The following is a 21,765-nucleotide window of genomic DNA, read 5'->3' on the forward strand; positions in this document are numbered from 1 at the left end:
TCTCTGTCTGTAGAACAATGATGATCCAGAGAGAAGCAGAGTGTAAGAAGATACCGCTACTGTTGGTGGATCATGATACAAAGAAAGTGTTAAACAGAGTAAGCTGGGATTCTGAATAGGGCAACAGAAGCATTTCCATTTCCTGATATAACGAGGTTAATTAGAAAGATATATGGGAGAATGGAGGCAAAAATTAAAAGTGGGAGGTGTCCTTTCTGACAAGTTGTGCCTGAAGAGAGGAACCAGGTAAGGGTGTTCTCTTTTCTCTTTATTTGCTTTATATTTAGAGCCATTGGCAAAGAAAATAAGGGAAAGACACAAAATGGTGCAACGTGAAAGCTAAGAAACTGAATGCCAAACAAGTTTCCTAAAATGGTCCAAGAATTAATTTATTAAAACAACCTGAAAAAATAAAATGAACGCGTTTGTCTCATACAAGAGAGACGACTTCAGAATAAAATGGTCCTAACACAGAGCCATTAAATAGTGCAGAAAAAGATTTAATTGGTAGTTGGTTAGTTAATTAGTAAGAACTATAGTATTCTTTAAAAGGCCGGACAACAAATGCACAGTAATAAGCAATGATATACATAGTCCTTGCCAAACAAAAAAGCAGTGCAGCAAAGTGCATTGAAGTATTTCATTATTTATAAATGGTGAAAAAATATACAACAAATGTAACAAAAGATTTGTAAAACTTGGGCTATAACTTATTAGCCTTCAGTGTTAAAACAGGTGTAATTGAAACACTCATTCACACCTGGAATCTTTCCTCGTGTTACTTCTCAAACTGGAGGAACAAATGTGCGTACATGTACCAGCTGTGAAACTGGAGTCAAACTATGGAAACTGTTAACAGTATGGACAGTCATACTGCTACTTCAAACAGTGGAGTTTCCTTAAGGGACTTCTTACACCGGTGTGAGAAGAGACTTTTCAAGTTTAAAAGTCTTCAGATGGAAAAAAAGTTACTTAAGACAATGTTTGCATTTAAATATTGTCCTTCGGGGACTGCATTTCTTTAAATTTCTGTTTGGCTTAAGGTACAGTGAAGAAATTGTTACTGATTTTGTTTGTCTTTTTGACAAATATGGGCTGGAATTAATGCACAAAATTTTTAAGTACAATGAGATGCAACATGGCAAGTTGTGTTTAGAGTGGTAGAAAGTACAACTAATTTTAAAAGCTTAGAATATAAAACAAGGACTGTCACAAAAAGTTAACAAAATAAGCGAAGACCCAGATGGTAAAATCCAATGTGCTTAGAAAAATACGGACACCAAAGTTAGCGCTTTCATTCACTTTATTCCACGTGAACTTCTTCAGAAACAATTAGAACTCCACCCAACTTGCAATTTATATATTAATGAATGAATCACATGCTATATGATGTCACAAAGAAGGTTTTACACATATAAATGAAATAAATGTAATACTTGTGAATATAGTACATCAATACAAAAACATTTTATAAATAATTATAACACTTGAAAAATCAGTGTTATTTTCTCATTTGTAAAAACATTTTATATTAATTGACTCATTTAATCCAGGAGCAAAATCTGCTCCTAGATACAGCTGCCAAAGAGACTCTTTACACTCTAAAATAACTTTACTATCCCCCATAAAAGTTCCCAAAGGAACATTGTCTAGAACAGAAAAAGTGAATTTCTTAAAATTGTTACATGCTAGTGAATGCTTGCCCAACGCATTGGCTGTATCTTTTTTCTTTATAGCTAAAAGGTGTTCATTAATTCTTTTTCTAAAACATCTTGTGGTCATGCCTATATAGTAACTTGGACATGTCGAACATTGAGCTATGTAAACCACCATTTCGGTATTACATGTATAATAATTTTTGGACCAATAAATCCTTCCTGTGTGAGATAGGGGGATAGTAAAGTTATTTTAGAGTGTAAAGAGTCTCTTTGGCAGCTATATCTAGGAGCATATTTTGCTCCTGGATTAAATGATTTCTGAGGGTTTCTGAGATTCAAGCCATATCTGCCAAGCCCCCTTATATGATGTTCCATAAAGATAAATTGTCCCTGTGGACTAATCCATCCTTTCTACTGAAGGTGGCATCAGAGTCTAATATTAACCAGATCATCAGTATACCAGTTTTTTTTCCAAATTTCCAAAATAAGGGAGAGTACAAATTGCACTTACTTGATTCAAGTTCACAGGCAGCTGCGTTTGTTTGCATAGAACAAAATCTTTTTGTAAGGTAGATCAACTCTTTGTTTCCTTCTCCAAACATTTCTTGGGAAAGCCTGTTTCTAAAGTTATAATTGCATGATGGATTTCTGAATGGATTTCGTTGGCCTGTCAAGCCAAAGGGTTAGCTCCACCAGGACACGTCCAGGCGTATTCCACCAGGTCTTTGCTACTTCGGCGGCTTTTTGGTCCAGGGTTTTGTTTTATGATATCTGTTCTGTGGCTACCTGGGCTTCATCGCATACGTTTATCTCCCATTATAAATTGGAACTTCTTTCCGGGGGCAGGGCATCCTTTAGTTCAGCCTTGCTCCAGAACATCCTTCCATGAGGACCTCCCAGGTTTATTGGTAGCCGGGGACCTGTCCATCAGGTTGAAGATCAAATGAAAGCAACTTCAGATAAATAAGTAATGTACTTACCATAATGTTCCATCTGAGTTGTTGCTTTCCATTTGTCTTCAGCTGTCCCTTCCTCCTTCCCCCTGACTTGTGTGGGTTGTGTAGTGGACCGAATGGAAGATTTATTGTCCCTGTATCCTGGCTAGTCTTCCCTTTGATGAGCCTTTTGTGGGTTGTGCCAGGTTGATATGCATATTGTCTAGGTTGGGATGCTGCTGTTCTGCAACAAACTTGATCTGAGGGGAGGAGGGAGACAGGGACATTTTGTATAGGAGCTTGGAGTTTGGATCTGCTGCTGGAGTATGCGGCCGAGTCGGATCCAAGTCCCTCCGGCTGAAGACAAATGGAAAGCAACAACTCAGAACGTTATGGTAAGTCCATAACTTATTTTTTCAACGCACTTTGTTGTGCTGTTTTTTTGTGTGGCAAGGACTGTGTATGTATCATTGCTTATTATTGTGCATTTGTTGTCTGGCCCTTTAAAGAATACTACAGTTCTTAATTGCCAACTACAAATGAAATATTTTTATGCGCTATTTAATGGCTCTGTGCTAGGACCATTTTATTCTGATGAACTCTCTTGTATGAGACGAAAATGCTCATTTTATTTTTTTCAGGTTGTTTTAATAAATTAATTCTTGGACCATTTCTGGACCCTCGTGTGGTATTGATTTTCTTTGGTTTCAAAGATAATAAGGGACTCAGAAATTCAAAGATATAATTGTGTGGTAATCAAGGAAAGTTGGGCTTGTTTGAGGACGATATAATTTTGTACCTAATAAAACCAGAAAAGGACATCTTAGTGTTGCGGAGCTTCTTGAGTCAGTTTCACGTCTTTTCAGGATATAAAATTAATAAAGATAAAACACGCTATAACTGTAAACTATATGCTAACACCTGAATTGGTCCAGCAAAACCCATATTTATGGAGACATGATACAATTAAGTAGTTAGGTGTACTGATTTTCTGTATTTTATTTACCGTCATGATTATCAAAAAATTGCATATTTAGATATCAAGTTGTGCAAGGGGACAGGCAGCAAGTTTTCTACCTGACTATACAGAAAACTTACCTATTGTAATTCTTTTCTGTTTTACACCAGCTGTCATCCCATGCACCAACAAAGAGGCATTGTTAAGAGCCAACTTTTATTTGAGTGTCAAGATTGACCTCTGAGGACAATACTTGTTTGTCGGAGTTCAACAAAGTTACAAGGATCTTTGCTAAGAGGGGTTACCCCAATGACCTCCTAGAGCAAGTAAGTCAGGAGGTTTAGCTTGATAGACAAACCAAATATGCACCGCTTATTTTGCATGGACTTGAGAGTATTAGAGTGTAAAGACACCAGTCCCCTCAACCTACAGACAAACATGGTCATGCATTGCACATTTGATGTTAAGCAAATAGAGAAAATTAGTAGAAAAAAATGTTGTATTTTTGAATGTGACAATGTTAGTACGGCACTGTTTGACAAAAGTGTTAGTTTCACTTATAGAAACAAATCTAATATGAAAATTTTACTTGAAAAGTCTGGTAATAAGACCAAAGGAGTGATAGTTACTAGAAGGTGTGGGTCATGTCACTTTTGTCCTTGTATTAACACCAACTACACTGGTTTCTTAAGGGGAATGTTGGGACAAACTGATGTTACTAAAGTTTGTACTTGCAAGACATCTAGAGTTGTATACATGGCTTCCTGTGAGGCATGTTCAGGCTTCTATATAGGGAAAACCAAAAATGCCTTTTCTAAGCGTATTTATCAGCGCTTGTATAGTATTCAGAAAGGTGATTGTGAAAGTGCACTTGCAAGACGCTCCTTGACCTATGAGGGATTTAGCGAATCTACCTTTTTTGTATTAGAATAAGTGCAGAGATCTGTTTACTGTGGTGACTGGGAAAACAGGCTTTTGCACAGAGAAATGTATTGGCAACTGAGACTTGATGCTTCAAATTTTCCAGGACTTAATGACAGTGTTTCTGTTATTAGTGAATTAAGAAGGAGAGCTTTTGTTGTTTAAGCTGTAGTTATACTTCTTTAAGGTATTAATTGAAGTATATATTTTATTGGTTGATACTGGAGGGGGTTGGGGAGAGTCACTATTTTAACTTGCATTTTAATTTGGTTCTCCACAGTTCTGAAGAAGTCTGAATAGGACAAAAGTGCTGAAGTGTGGATTGATGTTCTCATTAAAGAGTACTTTGGTTCTGTTTGTCTAACTGGTGATTTTTTTTGGTTGTAGTTAGGCATAGGGATTGATTCTGTTGTGGCAGCTAAGGATATATGGATGTATGGAGAAAATCTATATATGTGCAGTAACAGAAACCTGGTTTAAGGCTCCAGAGAGCACCCCATCACTACCAGGCTGCAACTCATACCATACATTTCGGCCACAGAACCCGGACCGAAATACAAAAGGCGGGGACGTATCCATATTCATCAAGGATACCCACACCTCCAGGTTAGTGGCACAGCACGATGCTTCAGGGATCATCCACGTGCAACTAACAATGGGCAAAACTGCAATTCAAATTGTAGCTTGCTACAGATCACCCACCATGTCCCGGGACGCCCATTCCGCATTTCTGGAAACACTGGGAAATATAAAGGTCCTACCAAACACCCTAATATTGGGTGATTTCAATTACCCAAACATTAATTGGGAGAACTACTCAAGTACTAACTCCCTTGCCCAACATTTCCTAGAATTTATAAACTCAAACGCCCTAGATCAGCTGGTCAACACTCCCACCAGAGGTGACAACATATTGGACCTGGTCATCACCAACATGGGCAACCGGTGCTCCACACTGGAGGTCAACTCCTCACTGGTTAGATCTCACCATAAACAAATCACTTTAGATATCCACATTCCGCCCCCACCCCCGGACAAGGAAACCACTGTGAAAAACTTTTCAAAAGCAAACTTCATGTTACTTAAGACCGAGGTGGAAAGTTTCAAAGCCCCCATGCTAAAGGATAACACTGTCCAAGCTGCAAAATCCTTTACTAATGCATTCTATGGGCACCTACAAGAATGCATGGATCGTGCTATCCCATGCAAAACCAAGACTCCTCCAAGAAAAGGAAACCAGTCTGGTGGACTCCTGCCATAAACAAGCTATACAATAGGAGGAAACTAGTACAGAAAAGTGAAAAATCCCAAGAAGGGAAGACATCCCTGATCAGTATCAGCAAGAAACTACGATCCCTCATAAAGTCATCCAAGGAGAGTTTTGAAAGAAAAATTGCCAAGGACTCCAAAGATAACCACAAGGCATTCTTTAGCTATGTCAAGAATCTAAGTGGCAATGCTCAGATCTACTCGGAGTTGGTGCAGAATGGTACAAAATACACTGAACTGACCAATATTGCCAACATCCGGGCAGACAGGTTCAGTGCAAACTTCACCCCCCTCTCACCCCCAAAAGGGCCCATAACCATACTAGAAGAATGTAGAGGTCCGGAAATCACAGACACTCAGCTTAAAACAGCCCTCTCCAAAGCCAGAAACACAGCATCAATGGAACTAGACAGAGTCCCGGGCTGCGTCCTACACGAGCTCAAAGTAGAACTAACCCCTCACCTAAACACACTGCTCAAACTCAGCCTCTCCACAGGCAACGTACCCATAGAGTGGTGCACAGCAACGGTTATTCCGCAACACAAAGGTGGAGCCGCAACAGACCCCAGGAACTATCGCCCTATAAGCCTGACTAGCTTGGTCTGCAAGGCTATGGAACACATCATCATGGAACTCATTAACAGAGACATTGGGAACCTCCAAACACTGGACCCTACCCAGTTCGGCTTTAAGGGAAGATCATGCCTCCTAAACCAGGAGGACTTCTTTGAGACCGTTACCAAGGCTATAGACGAGGGAAAGGTGGTACACACAGCCTACCTAGACCTCGCAAGGGCCTTTGACACCATTACCCATTCTGGTATTATAGACAAGCTCACTAACCTGAACGTAAACCCCTACGTCACAAGATAGGTTTCCAACTGGCTCACGGACAGAACCCACATGGTAAGAGTTGCGGGGGTTAGGTCTGACTCTAAACCAGTTAAAAGTGGCATTCCCCAGGGCTCAGTCCTAGGACCCCTCCTGTTCGGCATATACTTCTCAGAAGTACAGGCAAGCACAGGAGGACTATGGCTGACCAAGTTCGCAGACTACTGCAAACTAGGGGCTATAACTGACTCTCTGGCTGACACAGACATTCTCCAAAAGGGTCTCACTGAGATGGACACCAGATGGACACCTGGTGTCAAAATCATGGCCTCAAGCTAAATGCAAAAAGTGCATAGTCATCCCCTTTGGAAAAACAAAGTACCCACAAACTACCACATAGGTGGTAGTCCCCTAAATACGGAAGACGTAATAAGGGATCTGGGGACCCAAGTAGATAGTAAACTCTCCTTTGATAATCACATTGCCAAAGTGGTTAGAAAATCCTTCTATGTGGCACACCTTATCAAAAAAGGGTTCGCATCCAGATCAAAAGAGGTCATTGTGACACACTACTCATCGCTCATCAGACCCATCATAGAGTACAACGCCCCATTTGGGATGCATCTTACAAGACACCTGCAACAGCTGGAAAGACCACAGAAGTACCTCACCAAGAGGATCATTGGCCTCAAACAGATGCCCTATGCAGCTCAACTGAATAAACTCCAGCTGTACTCTGTTGCATACCGCCTACTCAGAGGTGATCTCTGCCTGACATACAAGGCCATGTCCAACCCAGAACTGATCAACATGCTCCACCTAAAGAAAAGCTTATCCCCTCGAGCCACACGTTCTAGGGATCTAAACCTCACCACAGCAATAAATAGGACATGCTGGAGGGATAGATTCCTGTCACAGAGACTTCTCATGCTTTGGAACAAGATTCCAATCTACATTAGGCAGAGCTCTTCGCTAACACTCCAAGAGAAAGTTTGATGAGTGGATGGGAAACATAAAGTTTACCTCAGGTATCACTTCAGTGGCTCTGCTGGACAGACACAGGGAACTAATCTAAGGGGGCGGTGAAAGCCAACACATTCTGGCTAGGCTTATAAATGCCTTCAGGCAGATAGCCTAGTACCTACCTATGAACCTATGTAGAAAGAAACTAAACAAAAGATAATAAACATTTGAGAAACTAGAAGCTCTTGTTTATGGATATGGATAGCAAGATACAAGCAGTGAAAATGTTTTTAGCCCTTTTAGTTTTATGCAGGCCGGGCATATTTTTATCAACCAGAGGGAGTGGACTGTAATAAAGAATTGAAGGACTTGTCTGAGAGGGGGAAGGACAAGTGGGATAAGTTGATCCTTCCAGTAAAACAAGGTGGATTAGGAATACCTGATTTGAAGGGATATTTTAGAACTACACAGTTAAGGCTCATATACATAATACAAGAAGAATGCTGTAATCCCAAAGTGGAAAATGATGATGAAGCAGGGGGAATTCAATAAATAAGGAGAGTGTGGGATTTTGGATGCAGATCCTTAAGGTGAGTAACAGCCACACACAATATTATGTTTATAAAGTAGCGGAAAGCATTCTGAAAACTAAGCCAACATGAGAATGCAGAAAATGTGTGCCAACAGGGATGACTGCAATTAGAGGTACAGAGAATAGGCAAGAGGTGGCTGGAATTTACTGGAGAAAACTGGTAAAGTAACCAATCTATTGGGAGCAAATATCTAGAGATGGAAAGATAGCAGAATGGGAAGAAGCCAAGAAGATTTGTACTGCAGGCTAGAGATGATCTTATCAGGGCTTGATATCTGAGTATAGGCAAAGAGAAAAGGGTAAGGGAATCTCAAGTGAAAGACCTGCTCTGGTAGAGTTTTTAATTGAGTCTAGAACAGACACTGCTGTTAAAAAGGGGGTAATTAGTAGGGCATATAAAATATTGCATGATAACTATAAGAATAAATGAGAGGAAGTTAGAAAAGATTGGGAAGAGACTGGAAAAGCAATTTACAAGGTAACAGTGGGTGGTCATATACATGGGTCCCAAGTATGCAACAAAATCTAGAAGGTTTGTGATTTTGCTTGGAAGTGTTTGCAATAGGTATTTTTATACCCCAAGAAAACTTCAAAGAGTTTTTCCACCGGTAGATAGCAAATGGTGGTGTGTTCAGGAAGAGAGAACTGGGAACAAGTTTTTTTGAAAGTGTAATGAGTTGGCAGATTTAAAAAAAAAAATTCCCTACAGAGTGCACTGCCTGAAATATTGGGGAGCAACTGGCTGTAAGTAAAGACCATTTTCTTCTGAGCTGGGACATGGGATCTGAATTGCATAGACATGGTAAGGCCTTATTAATTTGAATTATGTTGTCTATCAAAAAGCAATCACTAGAAAACAGTAATCAAAATCTAAACTAACCATATTTGAAGTTTTACATTTTGTGAAAGAGATGAAAGAACTAAAAGAGTGATCTTTAGAAAAGGGTAGGAGCAAACTACATAGAAATAAATGGAATTTGTGGGAACAATATGTACAGAATAATGTTTAGGAGAAGTGATGTTTAAGAAAAGGCAGGAAATGGGTGATTAATTTATTGTTTAACTGAAAGATGGTCATAAAGAAAATAAACTTGTTTAATGTGTGTAAATGGAAAAAAATGTTAATATGGTTTATATTCTAATGAATGTCTTAAGGTATATTTTTATAAAGGTGTTAAAAAAAAAAAAAAAAAAAAAAGAAAAAGTTGTGCATGTCCTCTACCTTTGAAAAACCTGCGCCTCTCTGCTTGTTTTGGAAGCTTTGAACACTGTCGCATGGAAATTATTACTTGTGGCTATCAGCTCTGCCCACAGGATCTTAGAACTTCAACCCCTAATTTTTAAGGAAATTGCTCTGTTTTCAGTAGGATTGGTCATCCCTTTTGTCCATCCTGTATATCTTCCTCACCTTTTTCTTTGCAGTGACTGAAACTATGGGAGAAAGAAGTCTTCACACACTTAATGTCTATTACTAGCTTATGTTCTATCTGAAGTAAGTGCACACTTTTGTAAAGAGAGAACAGACATTTGTCTTCTTTTTAGAGAAGGAAGGGTTAGCAGTTGTCAAGCAAATCCTTTTCAAGGGAACATTAAGTTGCATTACATTTTTCAACTAGTAGAAAATTGCCCATTAAAAATGCTGCTGACAAAGGCCACGTCACAAGGGACACGACCGTGTTGAGTGCGTGCTTTCAGAGATGAGTCCCTTTGCAAACATTTGTAGCATGTCTCTAGGTCATTGTTTTACATTTCATCAAGCATTTATTGTTTTGACTATTGACTCACAATTAAGCCTTCTTTGTTACTTTTGCAGTTCAGAGCTCAACCTTCTGAGCATCTTCCTCTTGACTGCCCTCCCTCTCTGGACACACTAAAGTTCTTTACTAGATAAGATTCTCAGTCATAGACTTCTGAGAAAAATCCCAAATGCTACATCTAGCAGATGGTCCTTATTATGATTTCTTGTCTGTGAGCCACCCTCCTTGGTTGGCCGTATGTGTCCTGTCATCTCCCTTTGACTGGATGCTTCCTTCATCCAGTGGCTTGTGTAAGAGCACCCCATAAGTCAGACATGCATATTTTTCTGTATCATAGTAACAGCGCAGTTTCCAAAAATTGATTTGCAGGAAGTGTACTCTCTTACTGGGTGGGGTAAGGTGGCAGGCTCAGGGCTAGACATGCTTTCCTTTGTCAGGTGTTGCAAGTGCCAACATGAGTTTCAAAGAAAAATAGAGTGGAATTCAGGATGATACCAATAATAGATGGACCAAGGAGGGTTCCTGTATAGATCAGCTGATAGGAGAATGATACATCTGTTATTTAATTCATTGTTTCTTGAAGTCTGTTTATGCATTGTGTGAAATGGAAAACACTGTGGCGTTCATACTTGTGGCTGTTTAGTCCAGGTAACTTCAACAGTTTTTCCAAAGTTTTTAAACAATCTGCAGAGCTCATTTGTTTGAACACTGCAATTGTTTCATTTTAATTATGTTGAAAAACAAGTATTCTGTTGTGTCTGTTCCTGAGTTTTTTCTTTTTTTTTAAATTGCAGTGTCACTGAGAAAACATACTCTTTGTGGCCATTCTTACTGGAAAGGAAAGAGCAGTACTTGAACCCGCTTTACAAAACTACTGGAAATTCGGGAGTGCTGCAACCTAATACACTACCATTCAATTTCAAGTGAGTTGGTTACCTTTGAAAGATTTTTTTATGCATTATAACTTTGTTGGCAAAAATGGAATTGCAATGCAGAGTACTGTTCTCTCTGTTTTTGTTTAGCATATTGCATTCTATACTTGTAATACCTTTATCATCTTTCCTGAGTGAGCTTTCTGTTTGCCATCTATAATGCTTTAAAACTGTTTAAATTCAGGGTGTATGCAGGTAGTAATATATGTTAAAAATACCCACACGCACACATACTCGCTCACTGTTTCCTGCGAGAGACTAAAAGTACCTTTTTAGTACCAGTGCACCTTTTCAGTAATGTGCTACCATCAACTACATCAGTCTACTGCACCAGAAATATAGATGTTAAGTTGTCTATCTCGCCTTCATTCTTGCTGGATGGGTTCGGAGCCGACCTCGGCTCCGACTCGGCCACTCTAAAAGCTCGAGAGTTGGTTCCACCGGCTCAAGGCTCCCCTTATATCCCACAATGCTAGGCGAGAGTTACCTCAGATCTCGTTTGCCGCTACAGCTTCGAGGTTTGTTGTTTCTACCGGTTCCTGGTGAGTACTATTTCTTGTTGAAATTAGTCTTTAAAAACCCCTTTAATTTAATATTTTTACTTAGTTTAGAGTAGGTTAGAAAACTTTTATTCCCTACCCAAAAAATTTCCGTTTCTTTTCCCCAAGAACCTTTGGTTCTTCCCTTGGGCCTATAGGCCTTTCCTTCCCTAGTGGAGTGTGTGTGTTTTATTGTAGTTTAAATTACTAGTACTACTACTTCTTTTATTGTATTAACCTGACAGGGTATAACTAGTGTGTTTGTGTGCGTGTTTGTGTACACCTGTTCAGACAAAAATGTCTAAAGAAGCAAAGGTCTCCGGATTCAAGAAGTGTGATGCGTGCTGTCAGAAAATGTCTCTGACAGGCGCTCACACTTCTTGTGTCTATTGTCTGGGGCCTTTGCACCTGCAGGACTCCTGTGCTGTGTGCCATGGCTTCAGCCCCAGGGTCCTGCAGGAAAGAAAGAATAAATTAATTCTTAGAGGCTTACTCAAGCCAGAGGATTCCCTGTCTGTTTCAACAGGGAAGCCCTCTAAGGCATCTAGGTCTTCGGCTCCGGCTACTGAGCCGAGACCTAAGGTTTCTCAACCTTTGCCTTCATCGGCTCCGGCTGGAGCCGATAAGTCTCAGTCCACAGTTTCTGTGGCCCCTCGGCTCCGGCGGAGCCGAGGTAATAAGTTCCGTGTCGGCTCCGACCAGACCTTCGGAGCCGACAACTAGGAAGAGGTCCAGGTCACCATCTCTTGGCTCCGTTCATTCGGCTTCAGGATCTCCCCTGCTGTCTGAATGGAGCCAAAGGTCTCACTCCTCTAGGTCATCGAGGCTATCGGATCATGACCTTCAGAGGGTAGTGAGTCGACTACTTAAGTCCGAGGCACTGGCCCAGATGCTTCAGAGCCCGACTCATCAGTCGATGCCTGCCCCGGTCCATCAACATATTCCTCCTTCGACTCTCTTGAGCTCGGGCCGGGTCGTCGGAACCGAGACTGTGATTACGTCGGAGCCGATACAATTGTCTTCGGCTCCGTCGTCGGCTCCGTTTTCTTCCTTGGAAGAATCTCGGCGCCGGACTTCCCTCGTTGGCTCCGAGGGGGTGAGTGGCATCGGACCCTTGTCCGACCCCCCCTCTCCCTCTCGGGCTTGGCGCTGGTGAGTTCGGCTCCGACATCGGCCTCGGAGCCATCACTGTCGGTGCCGAGGGGGGTTCTTAGCTTCTCGGAGCGGGGACCTCTGGCTCTGCCTGACAGGGGTGCATTCGAGGTCATGCGGAGTGTGTTAAAGCCTGGCTCTACTCCACAGTCGGCTCCGTCCGCCCCTCCCTCTATGGTGCCTCAGGCTAAGTCGACTCACTCCCTCATCCCGGACCGCAGAGAGCCAGCTCCTCAGGAGCCCCCGTGGGGATTTCATCCTCTTCGAGGCCTCTCCTGATTTGGCAGAAGAGCCCCTCGGAAGAGGAAGTGTAAGAGGAAACACATTGACTCACCTGAGTCCATCACGTCAGACACAGATTTGGATGATTCTGAGGGTTCCCCGTTCCCCTTCTGAAGATGTCTCATTTGCAGACATTCTGGAGATCCTGAAACAGAGGAAATTGGCCAGTCCTCAACCCTTCGGAGGACGAATCTGTGTATCTTGAGGCGTTTGGCTCTCGTCCTTCCACCTCCTGGGTGTCCCCCCCCCTCGACCCCCTCATGCAGGTGGTTGCTAAGAAGGCATGGGCGGCTCCTGATTCAGTGGACCCCACTCCCAGGAGACCCTCTAAGTTCATAACAGCTCCAGCAGACAAACAATTTTTAACAAAAGGAGTTTCTGTGGATGCTATGGTGGTAGCTGCTGCCACAAAGAAGGAACTAGCTGATCCTTCAGTACCTGTCCATCCACCTAACAAGGAATCTAGGTCCATGGATAGGTGCGGAAGCGGATGTTCTCCTCAGCGACATTTACCATGCGTTAAGCTGAACTACCTGTGCCATTTTACTCGTCTTCAAAGGGACTTGATCAAGGAAGCGAGTGAAATGTTAAAGGATCCTACAGCTGCGGGTTTCCAAGACAAGATGAACACGCAGCTGGCTACCCTTAATTCCATAACCAACTCCTCCATGCGCCTTCTTTCTTACGCGGCTGATGGAGCGAGCAGAGCCGCAGGGACAGGTGTGGCCTTACGTAGGCACGCCTGGATGCGGCTATGCAATTTTGCGGACCCTTTCAAGACGTCTTTCACGAACTCCCCTTTTGATGGATCATCTCCCTTTGGTCCTCAAGTGAAAGAAACCCTGACTAGGTTCGAGACTGATGGCAAGACCCTTTCTGCCGTCGGAGTCCATTTTTCTACTCCTTCCAGGCCTTACCCCAAAGGCCAGAAGGGTGGAAAGATGTGGTTCCGTAAACAATCTCAAGGGACTTCGCCTGACGCACAGAGTCGTTTTCCCACCAGAGGCAGAGGTGGGAATAACAATGGTAGACGTCGCCCTAGGGGCAGGGGGGGTCCGCAGAACCAGGGCAATCGGGAAGCCTTCCCTGACAAGCCCTTTCAGCATCCCTGAGGTGTTGCCCGACTGCCCATCTTCGGAGGCAGTCGGGGGAAGATTGTCACTGTACCCAGAAGCCTGGCTATCCCTGACTCAAGACAAATGGGTACAGTCCATCATTTCCGAAGGCTATTCTATCCCCTTTCTTCGCTTTCCAAATCAGTCAAAAAAATCCCTTCCAGATGTTCCACCCGCTCAAAGGGATCTAGCAGCTTTGGAAATTTCAAAACTGCTTGCAAAAGAGCAATTCAGCCAGTGCCAGCAGACCAACAAGGATCCGGAATCTACTCAAGGTTCTTTTTAGTTCCAAAGAAAACAGGGGACTGGAGACCGATATTGGATCTCAGTGTCTTGAACAAATCAGTCAAGAAAACAAGATTTCGGATGGTCACGCTGCAATCCATCCTTCCCCTTTTGGGCAAAGGAAACTGGATGTGCTCTATAGACCTTCGGGATGCGTACTATCACATAAAATGAACAGGCGCTCCAGAAGATTCCTCCGCTTCAGGCTGGGAACCAGTCATTTTCAGTTCAGGGCCCTGCCCTTTGGTCTCACCACTGCCCCGGTGTTTACCAAATGCATGGCAGTGGTAGCTTCTCACCTGAGGCGACAAGGATTCCAGGTGTTTCCATATTTGGACGACTGGCTCCTCACAGCTCCCACCAAGCATTTCCTTCTGATGGCCAGAGATTACACTTTTCGCGTTTGTCAAAAGCTGGGTATTTCAATAAATTGCGAAAAGTCTGTTTTGTCGCCTTGTCGTACTATTACCTACATAGGCAAATCTAGATACGATAAACATGTCTGCAAGGCTAACACATCAAAGGATATCAGACATTCACAAATTGGTATCACTCCTTCTCAACAACAACAGAATCAAAGCCAGGTTAGTTCTAAAGGTGTTGGGAATTATGGCAGCGGCCATACCTCTCCTTCCATTAGCCAGATACCACATGCGGATCCTTCAGTGGATGCTTTTTACTCAATGGTCTTACCAGGAACTTCCAATGTCTCACACCATTGTGATCACGCAGGCGTGCAAAAGCATCTCATGTGGTGGATGTCTTCCCCCCATCTCCTGTCGGGAAGACCTTTTGTTCCACCTCCTCCGGTTGCTACACTGACAACGGATGCCTCCCTGATCGGGTGGGGGGGGCATTATCAGGGCAGGACAGTCCAGGGCACATGGCAACCAAACGAATGCCACTTGCACATAAATGTTCTGGAGATGAGAGCAGTGCTTTTAGCGTTGCAAGCCCTTCAAGACTCTCTTCCCTTGGGAACAATTGCAATCCAGACAGACAATATGTCTGTAGTGTGGTACATCAACAAACAAGGCGGAACCAGATCATATCCCCTGTGTCGAGAAGCACTCAGACTGTGGCAATGGGCGATTTCTTCTCAGCGTTTTCTGATAGCAACGCACATCCCGGGAAGTCCAATCATATTGCGGACAAGTTGAGCAGAGCTATTCTCATGCCTCACGAGTGGTCTCTGAAAGACTCTGTAGTGAGAGAAATTTTTCTCAAGTGGGGTCAGCCTTGCTGCGATCTTTTGCTACTCCCCAAAACAGCAAGTGCAGAGAATATTTCACTCTATTCCCTTTACCAGGCCAACCCAGCAGAGGCGCTCTAGTCCAAGTTTGGCCCGGGGACTTCTGTATGCATTTCCTCCTTTCCCACTGATCTCTCAAGTAATTCAGAAAGCTATCGCTCAGAAGGCCTCATTGATCCTCATTGCTCCTTACTGGCCTCGACAAGTGTGGTTCCCCTTTCTACATCGTTTTCTCTTGGGCGACCGTGGAATCTGGACCTAGTTCCAGATCTTTTGATCCATCAGTCGGGTCAGTTTCATCGCTCCCTCCCCTCTCTGAACCTCACTGCTTGGTTCCTCCAGTTCCAACCTTAGCCAGGCTTCCTCAATTATCTCACTCTGTTAGAGATATATTGATAGCTTCCCATAAATCTTCCACTCGAAAGATTTATTTGAGTAAGTGGAAACGCTTCTCATATTGGGCACAAGGAAAGGACATAGATCCTTTCACCGCTTCCATCCAACTAGTCCTTGATTTTCTAGCTGAACTCTTCCATGCAGGTTCATCTCCCTCTACACTTAAAGTTCAATTGGCAGCTATTTCTAACTTTCATGTGGGTATTTCTGAATCTGCCCTAATGTCCCACAAACTCTGCAAAGCCTTTTTGAAAGGAGTTTTTCTTCTCAGACCTCCTATAAGAAATCCTCCTTCTCCTTGGGACCTAAATTTAGTTCTTGCTTCTTTGATTCTTCCCCTTCGAACCTGCAGCTTCCTGTTCCTTAAAATTGTTATCATGGAAAACTCTTTTTCTGGTAGCTATTACATCAGCTAGAAGAGTTTCAGAGCTTCAAGCACTCAGTTGTTGTCCTCCTTATCTTTTGTTTCATAAGGACAGAGTATCCTTACGAACTAACCCGTCCTTTTTGCCTAAGGTGGTCTCGACATCAAATCTAAACCAAAGCATTGACCTCCCTGTCTTTTTCCAGAGTATTCCAATAGGTCTGAACAAAAATTACACTGCCTGGATGTTCATCGTCAATTGAGGTACTACTTGGATAGAACAAAACAATTCAGAAAATCTGATCAGCTGTTTGTCTCCTATGCGGAAAGCAGAAAGGGACTTTCAGTTTCAAAGGTATCATTATCCAGATGGCTAACATCTTTGATTTCCCTGGTATATGAAATTAGACAACAAAATTGCCTAATAAACCTAAAGCCCATTCCACCAGAGCTTTGGCTACTTCTTTAGCCTTCCAAGACAGACTGCCTATTGACACCATTTGTGCAGCGGCTACTTGGGCTACTCCTCACACTTTTATTTCTCATTATAAGTTGGATTTAGCTTCTAGGCATAGAGCTAATTTTGGTTCCACTGTTCTCAGGAGTCTGTTCCGTTAGGCCACCGGGACAAGGTGCTAGGGGCCTTGGTCCCATCCAGCAAGAATGAAGGCGAGATAGACAACTTAACATATAGAAGTTATGTTCTTACCATAACGTTCCATGTTAGTTGTCTTCTTCTCGCCTTCTTCTTAAGGCCCCACCCTCCTTCCCCCTGGCCTGGACAGACCTAGAGGAGTTGTGATCGTGACCTCTCTTTCTACCACCTCTTTCTTAGGCATATGCTGTTGTGCATATTTCCTGGATCAGGATGTAGGTCACCCTTCTTTCTTCCTGTTGTTAGAGGTGGACTCTGTTTAGAGTTATTCTGTTACTATTATAAGCTGGGATTAGCTTACAAACGAGATCTGAGGTAACTCTCGCCTAGCATTGTGGGATATAAGGGGAGCCTCGAGCTGGTGGAACCAACTCCCGAGCTTTTAGAGTGGCCGAGTCGGAGCCGAGGTTGGCTCCGAACCTATCCAGCAAGAAGAAGGCGAGAAGAAGACAACTAACATGGAACGTTATGGTAAGAACATAACTTCTATTTACTGTTCATGCATAAAATAAGCCAATCAAAATATAGTAATTTTGTAGCTATGGCTAAAACAGTCACTCTTTATAAAATAAAAACCTACATGTAATAATTCACCAAGATTAGAAATTACCATTAAATATTAATAAACTATTAGCAATAAGCATTTGAAATTGAATAGTACAGTTCTTTGCTTGAAATCAAACTTAAGCAGTGCTCTTTGATAGATAAACTGTACAGGAAATAAATAGTTCAACAGGCAGGTATAAAACAACAGATACTTGGGATTTAAGAAACGTGGGCTTCTGGTCTTCATGGTCACAACTCTTAAAGGTGGGCTGTGAGTAACATGGAGCTTTGGCCTGCAGCATTTGGGGTTGGGAGTAGGTACCAGCACCTATGGATTTACCCCCCCCCCCCTTGAAGTCAGGAGAATAGACTTGGTTGCAGGATGCATTTTGTAGGTCTAGATTGTATGCCAGCAGCTTACTTCTCATACGAGTCCCGTCAGAGGCAAGGGAAGAAGTATAAGTGTAAGGGGAAACACTTAAAATCCCCTCAGGGCTCAGCTTTTTCCATTCACCCAGATGATTCCAGATTTGGTGAGATCTTGTTGATGAGGCAAAAGGTTGACTCCACCTACCGCCTCATCAAAGCAATCCTGTAAGAGTCTTTCCAATTCTCCCAATTATCTTTCTTTTTGGGCCTCACCGATAACGCAGTGTAGCAGCTAGTGGTGCAAATAGCATAGAAACCTAGATCTTGTGGTAGCTATCCTAAATAGGTCATATAATACCCTCCAGCATCCAAGGGACAGGGCATGCTGGACACTAACTACCAAGCTTGACTCCACAGTAGCAGTGGAAGTTGTTATGGTTTCTGCCCTGCAAAGCCTTGCTGTCCATTCACCAGAAAAGATTATAAAGTTGTGGACAGAATAAGTAAGTCTCTCTTTGTCTTTCTCCTTTATCCTGAAGGCTCCATGGTACACACACTGGAGTTCCGTCAAAAGATAAGATGATGAACCAGTCACTCGAAGGTGCCAGAGAGAAAGTCAAGTTACAAGCTCAGTTAGTGTCCAAGTCTTCTTTAACACACATCCATCTGCCTTGCTGATAATTTAGGGGATGGTGTTGCTAGGGTGATTGGCAGAAACATTGTGATGTGCCGTCACACTTTGCTGCACCTTGTGGATTTTGCCAGTGATGCTAAACTGACGGTTTTGAATGCTTCTTTTGATGCACAACACTTTTTGGACCATCAGTTAAGACCAAACTGGAGAATATAGAAAGAGGGAAAGCCGAACATGGCTATTGTGAAATTTGTACCTCCCCAGTGTTTGTTTTCTAAAATGCAGCAGACCCCATACCAGTCATTGCATATGCTTGGCCAACAGCAGTAGCAGACCCATTAGAACCATTTGAGTTGTGGGACCTTCCAAAAATAGCTACCAGTACAGCGAGGAGAACCATCAGCAACAGTAGGGGTTCTGGGGCCTACCCTCTGGTGGGACAGGAGGATGAGCCCCAAGAACCTGCTTGATTTGACCCACTCAAATGGCACTTGGCTGTTTGCCTTTCACCTGTCTGTCTGGATGGCTTTTGTGACGGACACAACAATGAGGATAATGTCCTGATGTTATTCTATCATTTGATGTCCTTCTGTTGCTATGTTGCAGTATTCTTTACATGAGGGATTCCCTGCCGTAAATGAATCCAGTGTCCAGCCAATATACAAAAGCCTTTTAGCACTGATAGGTACATGGGATTCACACGGCCCAAGGCTGATGTCTGCCATAAAAGTAATGTCTGCACGTACCATCCTCAGAACTTCCCTGCCACCAGTCTGAATCCCATCTTCGACCGTTGGTCTGCTCGCCCGAGTTGTTGTTTGCTGTACAAGCCAATTCAGGTAAGTGCCTCATTGGTTTTTTTCTTTTACAGTTACTACTACTTTTCTGTCTGAGGCTTCATGTCATCCAGGAAAGGCAAGTGCCGTGGAAGACAAATTCCAGATAAAGATTGCCATGACCAGTGTCTGTTTTGTTTAGGCCCTAACCATGAGCGTAAGTCTTGCTCTGTCAGGCATTTGTTCCCAAAACCTTGTGTAGCCACCTTTGCTCTATTAATATTTTCCTTGAGAATCAAAGACTTAAGTGGTTAGCATGTGACATTATGAAGGATATGTCTGGCCCTTCTGCTGAGCCTGCGAAATAGGCCAGGAAACTCAGGCCTGAAGCTTCGCCTGCACCTCCCATTCCGGATGTCCCTCTCAAGGCCAATGAAGGCCTGGTGGCCCATTTGGATTGTGGCTCAGATTCCTTGGTGGGTACTGAAGCCGAAGCCATCAGTGAGTCAGCTACTGGCATGTCCTCAAAGGTGTTGCAGACATCCATTTTGGAGGAGCAGGGAGAACCTAGGCTCATTATTTCGGAAGGCCCTTGAGGTATTACTCATATCTTGATTTGGGGGGAAATACTGATGACTGTTACAGAATGCAGGCCTACATCGGTTCCCTCCATCTTCCACAAGGCTGATGTGTCCCTTAAAAAGAAACAGAAAAATATCTTCTAGCCCCTCAGGAATCTTCACCCGACTGGCCGCCTTTCCCAGATGGATTATTTAATACCTTTATGGCTTTGAAGCCTCTCAGTGGTGTGTCCCTTCCTTGCCCTCCTCCTACTACTTCCCCTTAGAAAAGGTTTAGGGAACAGGTATTATCTGAGGATGAGGATTCCTCAGAGTTTGAGTCTTTGACATACTCTGCCCAAGTTTCTTCCTTCTTGGAGTATGCTTCACCTGAGGAATAGTCCAATGGAATGGATTCTGCTGGTGAGGATATCACTTTTGAGAAAACTCTTGCTTGTATGAGGGATTTTTTCAAGTGGGACTCCTCACAGGTTACGGATGTGCAGAGGAGATATTATGACTTTCTCCAAATGGATTCATCTTCTCCTTCTACTGTGCATCCAGTTCGGCCAGCTTTTCTAGACACTTTCACTTCTGTTTCTTAGAGTCCAGACTTTCAGCCTTCGGCCCCCAAATGGCCAGATAGGTTCTATAACGTTCCAGAGGACTGTAAATTCCTTTATAAATGCCCTGCTGTAGACCAAGTGGTTGTTTCTGTAGCTACTGATAATCCATCCAGACTTTTGCTTCTATTTCTCTTCTCTCTTCAGATAAGGGGACTAAAACCATGGAAAGGCTGGGGGGAAAAGTTTACACTTCAGCTACTCTTGCCTTTAGGGCAATTAACTGTCAAACCCGTATGAATAAATATGCTTTGGCCCTTCTTTCTCAGGCGTCTCAGCTTCTCTTTGACCTGCTGGATTCAGATGTAAAGTCTCAGCTTTCATCTGTTTTGGGGGCATATTCCCAAGTTGTACGCCACTCCATTAGATGCAGTTATGATGCTGCTGCCTCTGGCTTTGTATTAAGGAGATACTCTTGGTTAAGGCTTCATCTACTTCCAAAAGACTTTAAGGTTAAGCTAATGGATACACTATTAGATAATAATGCCTTGTTTGGTACTGCAGCTGCTATGTTCAAGTCCTTGCAGGAGAAAGGTAAAGAGCTGAAACACATCTTAGTGTCTTCAGTTCCCAAATTCCAAAGGAACTACCCAGTTAAGACCGCTTTTGTCAGAAAACAGTCTCAAATTCCAGAGGTAAAAGGGGTGGTATCTGCTTCTGCTAAACTCTCTCAGCCTTCTTCTGTAGAAAAGCCTTATTTTCTAGACAAGCCAGGTAGTCTGTGACTACCTGGCTCCTTCTGGTCACATTCCTGTCTCACCACCTTACTGTCACCCTTCCAGTCTGGGAACACATCACTCATTCATGGGTTCTGTCCACTATTCACAAAGGATATTTCATGGCCTGGAAATCTCTTCCTCCTTTTATGGGAATTCCTCGACCCCCTTAAAAACAACTTAGTTTCTTCCCAGAGGTGCTCCAAGATTTGATATCTTAGGGAACTATTAAAGAATTCACACCGTCACAAAGTGGAAGAGGGTTCTACTAAAGGATGTTCCTGGTCCCAGGAAAGGCAGCCCAACATTTTGTATGCTTTTGCTCCAAACTCTTGTTTCCTCTTATTCTTCCACAGGTCTATTTGGCCTTCCTGGATATCATTGATGCCTACCTACATATTCCCATTCATCCCCTCTACAGAAAATGTTTACATTTTTCTGTTACTTCCTCACATTTTCATGTCTGTGCTTTGCACTTTAGTCTTTCTACGGCACCAAGGGTATTTACAAAATGCTTAGCTACTGTGATTGCTTTCTGCAGACTCCAAGGCATACAGGTCTTCCACTATCTGGACAAATTGTTGCTATAGGCACCCCCTCCCCAAAACCTTGATTCACAATCTCCTGTTCACTACTACTCTTCTGCAAAGGTTGGGATTCATGATCATTTTCAAAAAATCCATGC

At 42.9% G+C, this 21,765-nt stretch overlaps 1 protein-coding gene across 1 annotated transcript in view; it reads left to right on the forward strand.

Annotated features, from left to right (window-relative positions):
* Positions 1 to 21,765, forward strand: part of MTMR8 (myotubularin related protein 8) — a 1,273,681-nt gene that overhangs the window by 1,021,137 nt on the left and 230,779 nt on the right. Inside the window, 1 exon segment of the mRNA XM_044057715.1 lies at positions 10,679 to 10,807. Within this exon segment, the coding sequence (XP_043913650.1) occupies positions 10,679 to 10,807 (129 nt within the window).

This window comes from Protopterus annectens, chromosome 15.part0 (genome assembly GCF_019279795.1).
Source record: "Protopterus annectens isolate FY-2018-M chromosome 15.part0, PAN1.0, whole genome shotgun sequence".
In the NCBI taxonomy this organism is placed as follows: Eukaryota; Metazoa; Chordata; order Ceratodontiformes; family Protopteridae; genus Protopterus; species Protopterus annectens.